General features: G+C 40.2%; 1 protein-coding gene across 11 annotated transcripts in view; it reads right to left on the bottom strand.

Moving 5' to 3' along the window:
- Window positions 1-17,611, bottom strand: part of KIF1B (kinesin family member 1B) — a 73,909-nt gene that overhangs the window by 41,932 nt on the left and 14,366 nt on the right. For 2 of the 11 annotated variants that reach the window (XM_021529815.3, XM_021529821.3), the window contains exons 3-17: window positions 13,308-13,384; window positions 12,022-12,201; window positions 11,604-11,669; window positions 10,646-10,824; window positions 9,879-9,990; window positions 9,675-9,752; window positions 9,445-9,510; window positions 8,667-8,684; window positions 8,429-8,504; window positions 8,056-8,134; window positions 7,624-7,766; window positions 6,445-6,486; window positions 3,887-4,098; window positions 2,793-2,872; window positions 2,352-2,427 (exon numbers count right to left, since the gene is read on the bottom strand). In XM_021529815.3, coding sequence (XP_021385490.2) covers window positions 2,352-2,427; window positions 2,793-2,872; window positions 3,887-4,098; window positions 6,445-6,486; window positions 7,624-7,766; window positions 8,056-8,134; window positions 8,429-8,504; window positions 8,667-8,684; window positions 9,445-9,510; window positions 9,675-9,752; window positions 9,879-9,990; window positions 10,646-10,824; window positions 11,604-11,669; window positions 12,022-12,201; window positions 13,308-13,384 — 1,484 coding nt within the window. The remainder of the gene's footprint in view (window positions 1-2,351; window positions 2,428-2,792; window positions 2,873-3,886; window positions 4,099-6,444; window positions 6,487-7,623; window positions 7,767-8,055; window positions 8,135-8,428; window positions 8,505-8,666; window positions 8,685-9,444; window positions 9,511-9,674; window positions 9,753-9,878; window positions 9,991-10,645; window positions 10,825-11,603; window positions 11,670-12,021; window positions 12,202-13,307; window positions 13,385-17,611) is intronic. The other 9 variants (XM_021529817.3, XM_085558399.1, XM_021529819.3 and 6 more) reach the window with 6 other exon arrangements.

The following is a 17,611-nucleotide window of genomic DNA, read 5'->3' as shown; positions in this document are numbered from 1 at the left end:
GAACTGAGGTTCTGCTTTCAGGCTCCTTCCTGCAGCTGTGGAGGATGTGCTTTAATCCAGCAGTTTTGCCACATGTATTGAGGTTATTCCATAATGGATTTTTTCAAACAGAGCCTCCTGAAGTATTGCAAAGCATCACAAAATACCAGTGAAATACAGCTCAGACTGCTTAGTTATCCAAAATATCAATCCATGGAAGGAAGAAAGGCTTCAGCTGGAGAAAAAGTTGTCCTTATAAAGTCTCTGGAAACTTTGATAAAGGAAGTCCAAGAGCAGAAAAGGTTGCTACAGTGAAATTTTGAAACTGATATGGAATCAGCTTTGGCTTTTCTTGGGCACAGGTCGGGTGCTTATTTGGCAAAGTCTGTTAACATCAAAACATGATCTAAAACTACCAATATTCTCTGATACCAACAGCTAAGAAGCTCTTAATCTAAACTTCTTCTAAATTTAAATCCACTACAGTTACTAAACCAACCTTCTTTGGTGAAAAAACCCCATTGGAATCAGCAAACAAGTCACAAGGCCTTGGTGTGAAAATCTAGCCAGTGAGATGGCAGTAAGCACAAGCACAAAAGAAAAGGCAAAAATGGTTAAACATATGCAAAGCAGAAAGAGTATAAAAGAACAACAAAACTGTTAATAAACCACTTGTCCCTTTGTTACCCTCAAAGAGAATAAATTTAGGAAAAATAAATAAATTTGGTTTGATTCCTTTCCAACACGATTTCCATCCACTTAGATGCAAGAATGTTTATTTATTAGAGCATTTAACAGCACCATGTTTACAGAAGCTAAAAAACTACTGGACAGTCATGATGAATTTGTCTTTGAATGAAGGACTCTGATTGTCACATTGCCTATTGGAAGATCTAACTATAAGGACAGAAAGGGTGAGAAAAAAATACAGCTTTTTCACTCCTAAAAATCCAGGGCTGACCCAAAGCTGCAGCTGAAGATGTTCCATGCTGCCACTGCTGTTTACTGCACAAATCAGCACTTGGAGCTGTTTAAAGCTCTTCAGTCAAGAAAAAAATAAGAGAAACCAAATCCCAGACAGTCAACTGCTGTAACACCACTGCAACTTGCACCAGTTGAATACTTTGTAAGAAATAAAGCTCCACAGCTGGAGAGATGATGCTTGGCACACCCAACTGTTCACTCCTTGCCTATGATGAGATACATACTGGTACCTCAGGACTGTAGAGACTTTACACAGAACACTTCACATTTTCTGTCTAAGCTCTCCTCTCCTAAATTTCCACAACAACCACAGTTACTAGAAGGACAGCTAATGGAACTGCAAGGACAGCAAGGAACAGAAGCAGACAGGATGGGGTGGGAGTTTCACTTCTCCTAATAAATCCTATGTAGGTAAAAATAAATACTATCTATTACCCAAGCAACTACTTTATCCAGGTATCCAGGTGGCATTTATACACAAACCTGCTCAGCTGAAAATCCACCAAAAGAATCATCAAAAAGAGCTGATGGCCTCTGAGGAAAAATCTAAAAGGAGATGAGGATCCGTAATGTAAGAGAAAGAAATGTCAAGAATACTCAATGAATCGGCCTCTTTACAAACCTCAGGCACTCCTGGAGTAGCTACCAAAAGCAAACGTGAGTTCTACCAGTTCCAACTATTCTAACTGAAAGATTAAACACTATTCTAACTGAAGGATTTTAACCAATTCTGGGGTTCTACATTTCTGTACAGTGTCTCTGAATAGGTCCCTGCTTAACCCTAGATCAAGTTTACTACACATTTGCACACTGAAATATTACCCATGCTGCTTGTTCAAAGATTTTTAAGATAAAAGAAAGTAGTTTTTTTCATTGTACTTCTATAATTCTGCTTTACCTGCAGAGACTGGTTCTTTGCTAACCTAATTATTTTACACTTACAGTACTGATTTATGCCCTTTTCCTGCACAGTTCTGCTTCTTTCAAATTTCAGAAAATAGAACTAATGGCAAGTATTGAATTAAAAATTCCCTTGCATCCCCTGTGTTCACTGGTTCATTAGATCACTATCCTTTTTACCAAGGGAAAGAAGGATTAACAAATAATTCAAAGAAGAGCACCTAAACAAGCCTTAAATCTTCTCTGGGTATCTCAAAAAAGAACAGGTAGAGCACACAAAGGTTACACACAGCTGCTGCAGAAAATGGCAACGGAATTAAGACACAGAACCTTCTGATTTGCTACTGAATCAAGACACAAAAGGAGCTGCTTCTCTTTGCAGCACAGCATCTTCTAAAGAAGATCCAAATAATTCAACTCTCATCACCCTCCTCCCAGGTCGATTAGCCTTTTGGAAACATCATGCAATAGTCAACAATTTTCTTTACCTTTTTGGGTGAGAAGACTCCCAGTGTTCCTCCATCTTCCCGAATGGCAACGCCCATTTCTGCCAACAATGCCTCCCTGAGAGAGAAAAGCAAGATCTTGACCCCATTTTAGGCTTTTAGCCAAGTAAGGTCTAATGAAAGCCAGGTAATTACTGCATTAGACTTTGAACCAGCCTAGCCAGGACTGTCACCACCTCAGAGCACACCAGGGCAGGTTGGTAAACTTTAGTCTGAGAGTGGCCTATGGAGAGCACCTGTAACTGTGACAAACCCAGGAAAGAGCAGGACTTCCTCCCAGCATTGCCCCTGCTGTTCTACATCTAACACAAGGGTCAGCAGAACCATCCCTAACACCATTCTCCATTGCTTTTGAACAGAGTCACTTTCTCCATTTTCCACTTTCCAGAGACCATCCATACTACAGCACTTTCAATTCCTGACCTTTCCATCCTAATGGCCTCTGTTTTCCTCAGTTTCTCTTCCCATGTTTCATTCAGCTCTGCAATGATCTTCTCAGACTCCTGTGTGAAAATACCAAAAGCTGTTTTATAATCCTTCCTAAAGTTCTTCACCTAATACACAAAGCAATTGAAGTCTGTGTTCTGTTTAGGCCTCAAATTAATTTCACATATAAAAAGCATTCTTAGCACCTTACAACTCTTACTTATTTCCCTTAATTTTTAAAAGGGTAGATAGTCCTTAAGGCAAGCTGAGAAGAAAAGATGACTTCATCTCTAACGATGGCCAGACTTTATTTTGAACCACTCATTTCCCTTTTTTCTAAATCTGATTTACAGACATGATTCAGTAACTGAATGCCAAAGAAATGCAGAGACCACACTGTTACTGCCATGGCAACGGAGAGTTTCCAATAGGAAAGGGAAATGCAGTGTGTGTTCAGCCCTGTGGCAGTGTCTGATGGGCAAACATGAGAATGTCGCAGAGACTCAACCCAGCCAGCTCTCCCCACTCCTCCACCCATGGACATTGGGGGACTTTCATAAAAATCAAGAAATACTTCACTGTGATGCACTTTGCTGTGGTTCAATCCTGTGCAGCACTGCGACAAGGCTGCCTTTGTCTGGCCCAAACATGCTATTCTGTGCTTCACATTTTAATCTGTGGGGGCTGGGCAAAGACAACAGTGGCAGGATTATTCTTCCTCCTTTTTTTCAACTTTGGGGTAATTTGGTTTTCTGACAGCTGAGTGCATTTGCAAGTCAGACTTGGCTCACACTAGTGCTGACCAGGCCTCTAACACTTCTGATCAAATTTTCCATAACTACAACTGCATCACATGACCTGTAAGTAAGAATCAAGAATTTAATTTATAATTTAATTGCAGCTTCAGGCTACAATTAAACCTAAAGAATCTTAACAAGAAAGGTTGTGCCTGAACCCAGTTTCTAGCCCACTGCAGTTAAGTGCCCTCTTTATGGTGCAAGTGGGTTTCAGACAATTTCTACAGACACAGGAGATACTTATGAAGGGAAGTCCTCTGAGGTTCATGATTCTTTAGCCTCCTTAATACCCACCTTCAAACGTTCAATGGCCTCCTCTCCTCCAGGTGTTGACATGATTCTTTCCTGTATACTGGACACAGATGTTAAGCCCACCTGACTACTGAGAGAGCAGGAGGATGGAGATGCAGTGAGGGACCCCATGGAGGCTGTGGAAAAATTGCCAGGACGTTGATTCTCGGAGGCTAGCAAGTATCTATGCTTATTGTTCTGAAAATCTTTCAGATCTGAGAGAGAGACACACAGACAGAGGGAAGGCAGGAAGATGGGAAAACAGGAAGGGGGAAGGAAGAGGAAAAAGGGAAGAAAGGAAGGAAGGAAGGAAGGAAATACCAGTGTAAGAGGAAAGCATTTAAGCAGCAACAAGGCAAGTTTTGTAATTTTTAGATGGCAGTTCTGAAACAAATCTTTTAATATTAGCAACAATAACATAATAACTCACTCAGACCCTGAAGTTCACTAGGAAAGACTGCATCATAAACCTTTCTAAACAAAAAAACTTGAAAAAATGACACCTTGGCAAAAAGCAGTCATCCTACTCCTCACTGAACACTAACCTGAGCACCCTGAAGCTCAGAGCAGGACAGATTGAGATGCTCATGAGATTAGTGACATTTTGGGCTGAAGTCTGAGAGACCAACCCCTTAAGCTCAGGAAAACATTCCAGAGCCCTTTAATGTGAAATGATGATTAAGTAAATCTTTATCACAGCAGTGGTTCTGCTGCTAAAACACCCAGAACACACAGACAATGAATTTCCTCTCCTTAAATTCTCACCAGAGGATGTGAATCACCTGTCAGTGCATGACAGGGACAAAAGAACTTAAGTTCACAACAATAACATTATGCTGTTTCTTGACCTTATCTGAATAAAAATGGAAATCTAACATATCTGATCAGCAAAATATCTGATAAGGGTCTTACACTTCAGAAAGTGCTTCAAAGTTTTTTGGCTGTTAGTTTAAATAAGAAAGGTCTTTCAAAAATCTCCAAAATTTAACAAGGTAGCTTTTGTAGTCTGAAAACCTGCAGGCCTGAAAATGCTGCCTTGAAATCCAGAGAATAAGAAAAGCTGCCTGAATGATTTAAGAACAAATATACAAGGGAAATTTATATTAATTTAACTTGGCTTTTTGGATACATCCTCAAAATAAGCACACACCAAAGAAAAATCTTCTAACATGAAAATATCAGATAACTGAATAGCTTGGTTTTAATATTTTAAAATTTGATTTCAAAGACAAATCTTTAAAAATAAGTCACTTCAGGAAAGAAACAGGTCAAATCAGACTCTGCAAGTTAGAAACAGGGGCATCACACTTACAAAAGTGAGATGCTTGCCCAGACATTGCATAAATTTCCCTGTCCTCCTACATATCCTCTCTTCTTCTCCTGAACAATCCTGCCATTGTCAGCCTTATGCCCTAGTTCAGTCCACGCTCAACCTGCTGTTTCAGCCTCATGGAACTGATGATTGCCCCGAGTCAGTTTGAAAACCACCATCTGCAAATACAGGCGGCAGGGCTGGGAGTTTCACAGAAGAGAAGCAGGTTAAGGGAAGGGAATGCTGCCAGGATGAGGAAAGCAGGCATGACAGAGCAGGGGTGAAGTCTCCAAAGGCCATGCACTCCTGCAGAGAAAGGAAGTGGCACTTGCAATAGCTCCACGGCGGCTGTGACCGCAGAGAACCAGAACCCTCGGGACCATGCACGCTGCTCCTGCAGCCGCAGCTCTCACACCACGACGTGCACACGCTGGAAGCAGCATCAGAATGGCAGGCAGGCCAGGATGAGTCTTTACACCACCAGTTGCTTCAATTTCAGGAAATTTCAGACAGATCTCTTTCAGCTGATACTGAGTGAGGGTCAAAAAGACTGACTGAAAGAGTTTAAAAAGCCTACCAACCCAGAATTTACATGGACTATGTTTCCCTTGCAATAGACTACCTATGTTCCCTTTTCTTAGAAGCAAACACCAAGAGAAATAAAATGCTCTTTGCTGACTGGTTTTAGCCCTATTAAGTTTATCAACTGCAACAAGTATATTTAACCTCAAAAAAAGATACCTTCATCAGTATAAGATGTCTGGCTTTTTTTTTTTTTTGTTTAAGGATTATACAAAATACATTGTGGCATCTAGGAGGAACTGGTAATACATCATCTCGAGTTCATCAACTGAAACATTTAAAACAAATATTTCAAAGTGGAAAAGAGCTGCTAAAATGCCAGGAAGCTATGTGAGCAGGAACTGAGTAACTGGGAAGAGATTTGAAAGATTTTCTGGTTCAAATCTAAACCGTGCGCTGTCATGAAAACACACTGGAAAATTACCACTCTCCCTTCTGTATTCTGCCAGAAAGTAACAATGAACATATGCTGCACTTTAAACTCTGCACTTTTTTCAGTTGTGGATTCAATCTAAGAAGTGCTGGTGAGGCTGGTTTTCATGAACCTGCACTGCATTCCAGTGAGTTTTCTGTCTGGGATTTCCCTGTGAGAAATGCTGGCATGCAAAGCTCTGTTAAAAGCTGACCCAGAGAAAGCAGGTTAAAAAGAGAACCACACAATACACACATTTGCCTCCACTTCCAGAGTATTCATCTCCCATTGGATCAACTGAAAGGAAGCAGGAGGGAAAATACAAGAAGGATCAAAACTGAAGGTTCACTAGTGACATAGGAAGGGAAGAGAATACTACTTAATGTTTAAAGAAACAAAACACAGTTTCCAGTAACACAGTGTTTTTCAGTTTGGATTTAGAACCAGAACCCACAGACTGTAACAAGCATGAAGAACACTTGTACTTCATGGTCTTCTCGCCCCATTCTCTTGAAAACAAGCAAACAAAGAGGTAGATACATGTTGCATGTCTTTAGTAGTCTGTGACTAAGTCAGGACTTCTGCTTCACCAACAAAAAGGTCTGAAAAAATCAGAAACTGGTACAACACTTCTATTTTTTTTAGCCAAAGAATCTTTTAATCCACTGGAATACATTCAGTGCTTTAATGGGCATTTCCTTCACTAGGAGTTAAATCACTGTTCATATTGTATGTAGAAGAATGTAGCAGCTAAAATTTCAGTTCATTTGTCTTGTTTGGAATGAGGACAAGGAAATTGGGCACAAGTGTGTACTAGTGCTTTAAGAGGTTGCTGGCAAAGCAAATCAGTACAACACTGCTCTGCCAACCAAACTCAGAATCTCCCAAAAGGATTCATTAGTTATTCACAAGCAGCTGTTGCATAGTTACTTCAAGATGACAAATGATTTGTCACTCAGGGCACTGTCTAACATTAGCCATTGTTTTCTTTTGTGAGCAAGGATGGCATTGAAGCCAGGTATCAACTAATAACCCTCTAAGGAGGAAGGAAAGATGCCTTTTCTCCTCAGTATGGAACTGAGTTTCTGTATCTCAGCTTTTATTGGCAGCCAGACAAAAAGCCCTCCATAACTCAGCAGAGCAACTCCTGAACGTGCAATTTCTAGCACACAAAAGCATTTCTACAGTAATAGGAAATTCAAACTCCTATTCTTCCTTGAGAGTCTGAAGGTGGCTTGTCAACTCCAGACACAAACCTAAGACGGTTGTTCAAAGACAGAAGGGGCTGCCATTTCTAAAATCACGTTCAGAACTTAAAATATCAGCACCTGTATTTAAAATCCACATTTTAAATCCCTTTCTCTCACTGGCTCAGGTCTCTCTCCTCTGCTAGAGGCCAAGCCCAGGACAGTGAGGTGTGTTTAATCCACTTACTGTCAATAATATCTCCCAGCCCTTGGGCACGCAGGAGATCCTTGAGCCTTGTCACCTCCTCCTTCAGCTCCCGCACCAGCTTGGCGTTGGGATCCTCATTGATGACAGCATTGCATTTAATCTGCTTTGCACGATCAGCATATCTGCAGCCAGACAAAACAATGAAACCTTACCACAAACACGGAACTGCTTGCATACAATTGATATGCAACACAGGACTGCAGCAGCGCAGAAGATATTTCATTTGCAGCTGTATGTCAGAAGAGTAGGCAATAAATCCCTGCTTCCTCTGTAGGGCAATTGAGTTCTTGCCAGTAGAGTCTTCTTCCCCACAGATAAGCTCAACTTACAATAAACCAAAGGTTTAAAGGACAAAGTATGGCCTTTAGAGCAAACAGCTACCCACATCCATCCCAGAGGAAGAGAAAGTACCTTAAAGTGCTCAAAGTTTCATCGTAGTTTATGTCTGCTGGACTGAGAGCAGCAACCATTGCAGTTCTGGAGTTACCACCTACAGTGAACAGGCAAGATTTCAGATGAAACTACAGTGCACACTCTAGGCACTACCTATCTACCAAAAGTTTTCAATAAATTATAGAATGCAACTAAATTCTACAGTACTAAGAAACATACAAAAACCACAGGAAAGAGTTACAGCATTAACACAAGGTGGAACTATGACGACCCAGAGTTGGCTACTGTAGATATTTAACATCATAGTCAATACAAATTTAAGTGAGTTAAAAACAGTAAGGAAATTCAATGAAACTTTCTTTCCCCATTGGCACAGACAAATGAGCCATACCTAGATTTTCTCGAAGAAGCCACGTTAGTACAGAATCCCTGTAGGGTATAAAGTCTGTCTTCTTCTTCTTTTTACTCTACAAAGAAACAACACAATATGAAAAATGGAAGGATTTCCTGTGTAAGAAAGATGTGAACATCTTCCTGACATTTAAATTCTGTGTCCTAATGCAATTCCAAGCAGCAAACCTTACACTAGGCAAAGAAACCAACATCTACTCCTACTCAGACCATCATACCTTGCTGGTGCAGTTATCCTAAGTCGAAAGCATTAAGAAAAAAGGAAGAAGAAGAAGGATGAGCTTCTTAACAGAGATTTGTACATTATTTCCATGTCAGACAGTACTTCCTTTTCTTGAAAAGCCAAATTAATGAGAATCACTTCAATTGAAAAAAAAAATCATCTAAGAAACATTTAAGCATATTCAACCTGTCCAAAGTGTTGACTCACTTTAAAAAGGAACAACAATCATTTATTTGTTTTGTTTGTTTGTTTTTTTTTTTAATAGTAGCTGAGTACAACAATAAAAGACAAAGTACTTTTCTAAACCCACAGTATTTTGCTTTGATCAATATATGCTCACTTAAGACATTATTAAGTCCTGCCTTTGCAAAGAAAGACAGTGAATCAAATTATTGCACTGGTGTTTCTATAAATTTTAATAACAAAGTTCCAGTTAAGTTTTCTAAAATTATTCTTTCAAATAAAAATAAAATTACTGCACTGCACTGAAGGTCTAAAAACTTGCTATGTGAACAGGTCTTCTACATAAACACAGGCTTCTTTTGCAAGGCTCCCTCACAGTTAAACAAACCAATGCTTCCATCTGTTGACAGCCTGTGTGACACCCACAGAATAGTATCAACTCTATTCATCTATCAAAATACACACAGCCAATAGGGCAGGGAATGCAAGGCCAAGAACAGCAAATGATTCTGCTGTACTCCACGGATTTCACTGTTTCCATTTGACCAGCTGCACAAAGGTTGTTGCAGGCAAGGAAATGCTTTACTTACCACTTCAGCCAATGCTGAAATAACTTTGCCCAGAGTTGTGAGAGACTTGTTTATATTTGCTCCTTCCTGAGAAAAGAAAAACCAGTATTATATAGTAATTAACTCTTCAACCATGAATCTCTTCAGGTCTTCAGGTTTGCAACTATTTTCCCATACTTGTAACTTATTATTTGTCCAGCAAAGACTCCATGTGATGCTGGTGCCCTCCCCAGACCCCCCCAGCCCCACACCTTTAGCCGGGTTCCTTTGGCACCGGTGGAGTCAGCTCGCTCACTCCCAGCCAGATCCACGAGGCTGATCTTGCTAACCTGAAGAGAGAAAGCACATGAACAGGAGAATGAGCTCTTGGTGAATCAGAGCAAGGGTAGAACTACAAAGTTAGTGCAGGAAAGATCAGTAAAAAACAGTCAGAAAGCCACTTAGCTGTAACACACCTTCTCTGTGGAAAGGTCGGTTTCTGTGTCGTGCTTCTTCTGAGTAAACACAATTGTAAACACAGCATGAGAGCGGCTGCTGGTTTCATTCATGTTGGTGGCTGCCACAGTCCTAAAATATGAACAGATAGGAGTATGTTTAAAAAAAGGACAATTACCTGCAGGGCTGAATGCAGCTGCAGAGGAATGAGAGCAAGAGGCTGCACAGGTGATGTGCTGCCCTGTCACCAAGATCCAGCCACACCTAATATCATTACCAAACCCTTTCATTTTTTCACTCCTGAATTACTCCCACCTTCATCACAGTTTAAACAGAGCTTTCTCAGTCTGTGTACTCAGTAGTCCATCTCACATTCAAACACCCAAAAACACTTGAGCAGCATTTATGTGAGTCTTTCTCACACATTATTGAATGAAGCTAACAGCTTGCACGGAAACAACTAATAATGAACCAGAAACTGAAGCTGGAATGCCAACCACCTGAATTGAGGAGACTATTCACACAGGTTTTTATACTAGGATAGTGACAGAGTAACAGCAAAGGCAGAATAAATGCCAGATAATTATTTAGACTTTATCTCAAGTGATTACAATCTTTAAATGTCTACACATCGATTTGCAGCACTAGTTCAGCACACAAAGCAATTTCAGCTTTTAACAGCATTGATCAGTGCGTATTTCAATAATACTCCTCACTTACAAGAGGTTTTTTCAAAGTGCTAATGCATAACACTGATAAAAATATATAACACACACCCATCACTAACCTGGCTTTGTTCCCAGCATCCATGAGGTCTGCAATGTCTGTGTAAGATGTGACTGCTAACTTGGACAGATCTTCCACGTAGGGTCCAAGGAGAGGATGTTCTCGCACCCGCAAATTCCCTTTGTTCTTCGGGTTCAACAAGTCTCTGACTCTCTCACAGTAAATCTCCATGTAACTCACCTGAAAACAGGAATTTTCACAGACAATTCAGTATTTCTGAAGGTCTCCTCCACAGCATTTCAGAGTGCCAGTGGAAGAAATTCCCCCAGCCCACCACAGGAAAGCTGTGGGTGTCTCTGGTCATTTAACAGCTTAAACACCGGCAGAGGCAAGAGTCAGAAGTCTCCTACATCACATCTCTAACATAAGCTGCTGGCCCTGCATCCATGTATAGATCCTTCAACCATTTCAGAAAATGTTGGTGTGTAATGAAAAATTATACACTGCAGTCCACAATCACCTTAACAGCTTTAATATGACACAGCACAAGCATCAAACAAGACAGATGGTAAAAGGAGTCTGCTTCAAAGGAATTTCTCTTATGAACCACCAAAGCAAACTTAAGAAGGGAAAAAAAATTATCTTTCTTGTCTGCAGAAGCAACTTTTGATTTTAAAAATCATGGCTATAGTATTTGACAATAAACATGCAGTCTTCCAGCTATTAGTAAAAAAAAAAAAAAAGTCTGTAAATGCATCTTTAAATTTTTCAGTTCATCATTTCTTTCAGGATTACTACACAGATAAAGGAACACTAGTTTTCTAATGAGGGTAAAAAAGAGTCACAGAAAGGTTTTTACATTTGTGTCAAAAGAGAAAAGACAAAAAGCCTTAAAAAATAAAATCAAAAACCCCAAACAAATCAAAAATCAGCATGTTAATGCAACATCAATAACCCAGCAGCTAAGCTCAGTTTGATGTCCAGCATACAGACATTCTTTGATCCCTCAGCACACTCACCTCTACAGAATATGACATTTCCTCATTGCTGTTGTCATTGATTTTCTCAAACAGCTCTTCACATAGCTGAAAGAGATTAAGCCCAAGTCAGAAATTAGTCTTTTCTGAAAAATAACAAGTAGTTATCAGAACATGTAATGGGAATGGCTTTAGAATGAGGGCAGTGAAAGAAAATGAACCTAATGCATTAACCACACACAGCCTCACTGGGAAGATAATTCATCTCAGTCCTGTATCACTATCAACCTTATTTTGTCTAGTATCTCAACAATTGCTCTAGGTTTCACCAGTATCATTATTCTGTACTGTGACATTGGCAGTAAGCTCTAGTCCTGTTAACTCTCACTGCAATACAAAACACAAGTGTGTGTCTGAGGATGCTATAAAAACCAAATTCCCTTCCTGGGCTTGGTCCTACCTGGGGAATGATGCCTGCTTGGCTCTCCTCCTGCTTGCCCATCATGGTGTAGGATTTCCCAGCTCCAGTCTGGCCATAGGCAAAGATGCACACGTTGTAGCCCTCGAAGGCATGCAGGAGCATCTCCTTCCCAATATCATTGTACACACGGCTCTGAGATGCAAAGCAGGGATCTTCAGGCTGGAAAGACACCAAAACAGCATAAATACCGACTTCCCCTATCATTTCAGTAAGATTTCAAAAAGCAACTGGGTTTTTTTATACTTTTATCTTGTGGGTCAGTCCCTTAGGAAGAGGTAAGTTAGGCCGTTTTTACACACAGTTTTTTCCCCAAGGCAGAACAAGATGGAGAAGAACAACAATGACAATATCACTGCATTGTTTGTGAGTGTATCTTATTCTTAATCTAGCATTCTCTTGCTTCCTGAAACGCTGTATTTTAACATTACCTGCTCCTGAAATCAGGACAAATTTAGCAGTGCTAACATTCTAATGTCGGGATCAAGATTTTATCAGACCTCTTCTGTTCCTTGATGCTGCTTATCTGCTAGTTTTCATGCATTCTGTTCATAATGTTCCTGTGGCTGGGCTATAATCAACAGTGCTGCTCTGAAAAACTCAGTAACAGAGGCGAGTATTGTATTGTGAAAACAGTTTTGACCACAAATTTCCTCAGAAATATTAAATCTTATTTCACCATCTAAATTACTAGAATTAATCTGGGGGGCAATGCATTATGCCTCATTTGTACATCTTTTAGAAAACAAGGCAGGGGAGGAGGAGGTGGCAGAACAGAGTTCTGCTGGAGAACAATTACTGGAAGTCAGTGAGAGCTTAGCACCGATTCACAGAAGGGTGGGGCACAGGAGCTGGATGAGAATTTATTGCTTTTGCAGCTATTGGAACGTGGATCACTGTGCTGCCTTCTCCAGATATGCCAACAAAACCCACACCACGTATCCCTTGAACTGTAAAGACTCAAGCAACTGTCATTTGTCCAAGAGGAAAAATGAATTAACTGTGGCACATGTGCAGCCTTAAAATATTTAGAACAGAATATTGTTGGAGAACATTTTCATTAATCTTTTGAATATGTACAAGTTGTTTTAGCTTCTGCTCTCACCCAAACAGTGAAACACAACATACAATGACAAGCTTTTAACCTGAATGTGGCTGAGAAAGGCTGTGTAGAAACAGCTGACAGGGGTGGCATGATCAGAAGAGAACATTAAATCAAACCAAACAGCAACAACAACAAAACCAGGTTTCCTTGTGAAAGCACTTACCGATGTGTGGGACCAGTAAGAGTAGTCAAAGCTGAAGGACTTTGGTGCTTCCTTAGGATTCTTTGGGTTGATAATACCTACAGGAATAAAATTCAAACTCTTAGCTAACTTGACACTTAGAAGCATAATCAATAAGCTGGCTGACCCACAATCTGTGAATCTGAGTATTCAAAGTTGCCACATGGCATCCGAGTAGAAAGACATCCGAGTAGTAACAGACTCAATGCTATTATTTCTGTAGGATTCATTTCAAATAAGACATGGAAAAAAAATCCTAGGAGAAATATGCTGTTACTTAACAGAATTCTGTGCATTCCACACAATCAACAAAAGCTTTTCCAGATACCTTGAGGTTGGCGGGTTTAGTACTTCAGGGTTTTTTTCCTTCCCAGCAACAAAACTGCTTGGTATAACCTTTGCCTGCAGGGGAGCAATACACAATGGATCCAGCTTCATTGCAATGGCAAACACAATGCCTGCAGTTTCTGTATGCCAAGGAGGGTAATTTATAAGCACAGCCGTTGTTGCAGAAGTGAATCTCTACTGCTTCCTTCTTTTTGATACTACAGTGGTGGAAATACTTAAATCTATTCTTTCCAACACTGTCTGTATAAGTAGGACTGCAAAAAAAGCATAGTCCTGAGGGTATCAGATAAACCACCCTGGATTTACACATCTGCCCCTGCACCTAAAGCAGCAATTGGCTCCTGGGAGTGAGACATTAACTGATGTGTGCAAATAAAGTCCACGAGGAAATAAGCCATACAAAGGTGTCAGCAGTCTTCCTGGGGATGATTTACATCCTGATACCAGACATCCTAGAAAGAAGATGCTTATTTCTCACGTATTCTTCCAGTTACTTTATGCTTTGGAAGATGGGAGCTTCTCCCGTTCCTTCTGTGATTAATAAAAATTCTATCACCCACAGCTCTTACCATTTCAAACATGAACTTAGCATCTTGTTTCACCAAATTTCTGGAAATGTGGTTACAGGGTTCCCAATAAAATCAAATAATTCCTCCACCAGATGCTGTGTTCCTGAGCAGGGCTGTTGTTCAAAATGACAGTGTGGAGAAAAGATCACTGCCTGGATTGCAAATAGCAACAGTTGCTACTCTATTTCTCCTGGCCAACTCCGTTTCACTTGGATGCACCTTGTGCTGACATTCCTGCCTTAAAAAACCTGACAGACATGCAAAGCCAATGAATTATAAGCACCAGCACAGTATCAAATTGCCAAAAATGCTTGTGGCTTTGGATAGCAACGCGGGCACCAACACAGAACAAACTGTAACCCAAGCAATCGTCCACGGCTTTAGCTTCCCTTTCCTAGCTTTGCCCAAACAGCAGTACAGCTCCACTCTCACTATTCCACCAATCCTAAAGAGAACAAAAAACAAACCCCAAAGACAACTCCCTGCCCCAAACTTAAATTAGTTCTCTCTTTGCAATGTATTCCAGACTGCTACAACTCAACGATTTCTCATTTAAAAATTTAACATAATGCCTTGTACCTGGAAGTCCTCACCCAAAAAAGCAGTACAAATAATAGAATCTCCACTTTAGTCTCTGAAAAGGCACCACAGACTTGCCAGTAGTTCCCCTTTCTTGTTTCCAGCATAAACTTGATCCATGACATTGGAGAAAAATAAAGTTCAGGCTCTGTAATTATGCAAGTCATTCTATTCAGCTCCTTTTTTTCTCTTTTTAAACCACTGTTGTTGTTGTTATTGTTATTTTCTTAGACAGACTTTCCTCAGCCCTTCACACAGACTTCCATGTTCAGCTCACTACTTTGAAAATCACTTTTTAGGATGCATGCTTTTGTAAAGCATATCTTGAGAAGTCTATCAGGAAAAGGAGTGCAGGACAGCAGCTCTGTCAGAGGTTGGGAATGCAGCTGCCTGGCCAAAACCTTCCAGTGCAGCAGGAAAGGGTCAGAGAAAACCTCCCAGCTGCCAGGAACTCTGCATGCTGCCCCTCTCCACAGCGATCCAGACACAGCCTGTGCACTCAGCCTGAAGTCTATTCATCCCTATTTCTGTTTCTTGCACGCAGGCTGCATCCTCCATTTTCACAATCCTCAGTCTACAAATGAATCCAGCAGAGTTGACTGATGAGAAAACAGAAGATTACAATCTCAACAGATTTCAGCTGGACTGAAACCTTCTTTATTTGGGACACAGATCACCAGGTGGGTACTGCCAACATTAGTGATGTCTGATGTGGTCTGGGTTTAAAACCAGTGATCAGGCAGGTAATAATGTGAGTAAAACACCTGGAAGATGATGAGGCAAGCTAAGAAATAAGGAATTCAAACAGAGATAACTGACCTCACTTGAAGTTAGCTACTGCACCATGCATTATCTTCAGAGGGACAAGAAAACCTATGACATCTAGCTACTTTTAAAGCAAGCTAATGCATATTTCTGAAGAAATTAGAAGACTTCTTATAGTACAGGTAAGCTTTATCCTAAAATTTCATGTGCCAAATTGGGAAAAAAAGAAATGGGGATGCAGATATTAGACTGAGTTGGCAACACTGATTTTATGTGCCATGTTTCTCAGCCTGCTGTATTTTCTGCTGAACAAGGGAAAGAGGACTGTTCTCAGTGTCTCCAATACCCACAAACAGCTTTTCAGTTATTCTGTTTGGTTTTTAAACCATACAAGGCCAGATGAATTATCTTAGTGAATCATGAAAAAGGTTGTCATCTATCTCCTCTCCCCACAGCAGCCTCACCGCACGGTCCACACACTAATGGTTTAATTACAGAGCCTCAGGAAATGAGAAAGGCAATAAGGCAGACAATCACAGCAGGAACGCATTAATAGTCTTTTTATCTTACAGAATAAATTTGTTTATCTACTATTTCAAAGGTCCAATGTGGCAATTAACTCTTCTGTTTGCAAACTGACACTGCTGCTTTGTGCTGCAGCTATAATTACCATCAGCATGGCACTGGAGCAGCTCTGAATGCTGGAGTTACCCAGTTTCTGAGAAAATCCCTTTCAGGCCCCTTGCTTCACCAAGAGCCAATTTATTAGGTCATGGGGTATCTTCTAGCTTTCCACAAGCTAAGCTTTCTGCACCAAAGACTGGAAGGGAGATTTCACAGAACCACTGCCTGCTACACCACTGCTACTCAAACAGGTCACACCTGGAACCCTGAGGTGAGAAGGATGAAACAGCTGAAGATAATAATTCTCTGCTGCAGAGCCTGAAACCTCTTCTGGGAGCAGCAACCAAAGTGGGGGTTAATGCCTATCATTTACCTTTGGAATGGAAAACCAAAAAAAGGCAAGAGAATGTTCATGGCATTAAAATATTTTCTACAAGTCATTGATTTGGCTGAGGGATATAAATGCCCATATTGTTACTTTTCTTTATTTGAATAATGAATTTCTGGGAATTTTTAATAGTAAGTTTCTCCTTAATAAATAATATTTAGATCTGTTTTCTACCTTTGTACACATATAAAGTAATTGCATGTCATAAACTGAGCTGAACAGGAGTACACTGTGTGAACAGCTCTGCAGCAGTACCCACGTGAAGCAGCTGATTTAGTACCCACTGCCATGCCCACCTAGAGACAGAGCCAGCATTTTAAAAACTGAGTCTCCCCTTACAGTGAGCCAAGCTGAGCTGCTTCACACCATCCAAAGTTTCTCTAAGCAGGAGTAATTCACATATTCTCTGGAGTTCAAGCAATTTAAACAAGTCTTTGTAGCTGCTTAGCTGTTTAAATTTGGTGGATTTTTGATACCTGTAACTACAAACATTTTATATCTCACTGACCAAAAGATAAGGGTACACACAGTTTTAAAAGAAATATTTTCACACCAAATAATCTCATTTTTTTGAGTATTATATAAGACCCAAATACTGATTGGTCCTTGTACAGGCCAAGTACATAGTAGGGGAAATACAGAGGAATAAAAGGAGAAAGCAGGAGCACAATAAAGGAAAGAATAATACTTTTAGATGTGCTCTGCCAACAGTAACAGACCAATCTCCACAAAACATTTGGATTTTAACATACCCTTACTTAAACAGGCAACTTCATCTTTTGGCATTTCTATTTCCACAGTCCATCCCACTTGTTCCTTAATTAACATTTTATATACCATCTACCATCTGCTTTATCAGCTAGCACAAAAATAACATATACTTTCAACTTTTCAAATCTGTGAGCTCAAATTCATCCCTAGCTTTTAGCAAACACTGTAGCAATACTTGAGAGACCACTATTGAAATAGTACCATATATTTCATAGTATATACCATATTGCATTCCTACTGTC

The sequence above is a fragment of the Lonchura striata genome, chromosome 21 (genome assembly GCF_050655825.1).
Source record: "Lonchura striata isolate lonStrDom1 chromosome 21, ASM5065582v1, whole genome shotgun sequence".
NCBI lineage: Eukaryota > Metazoa > Chordata > Aves > Passeriformes > Estrildidae > Lonchura > Lonchura striata.
The sequence above is the reverse complement of the archived record's forward strand: the minus strand, read 5'-3'. Positions and strand labels throughout refer to the sequence as shown.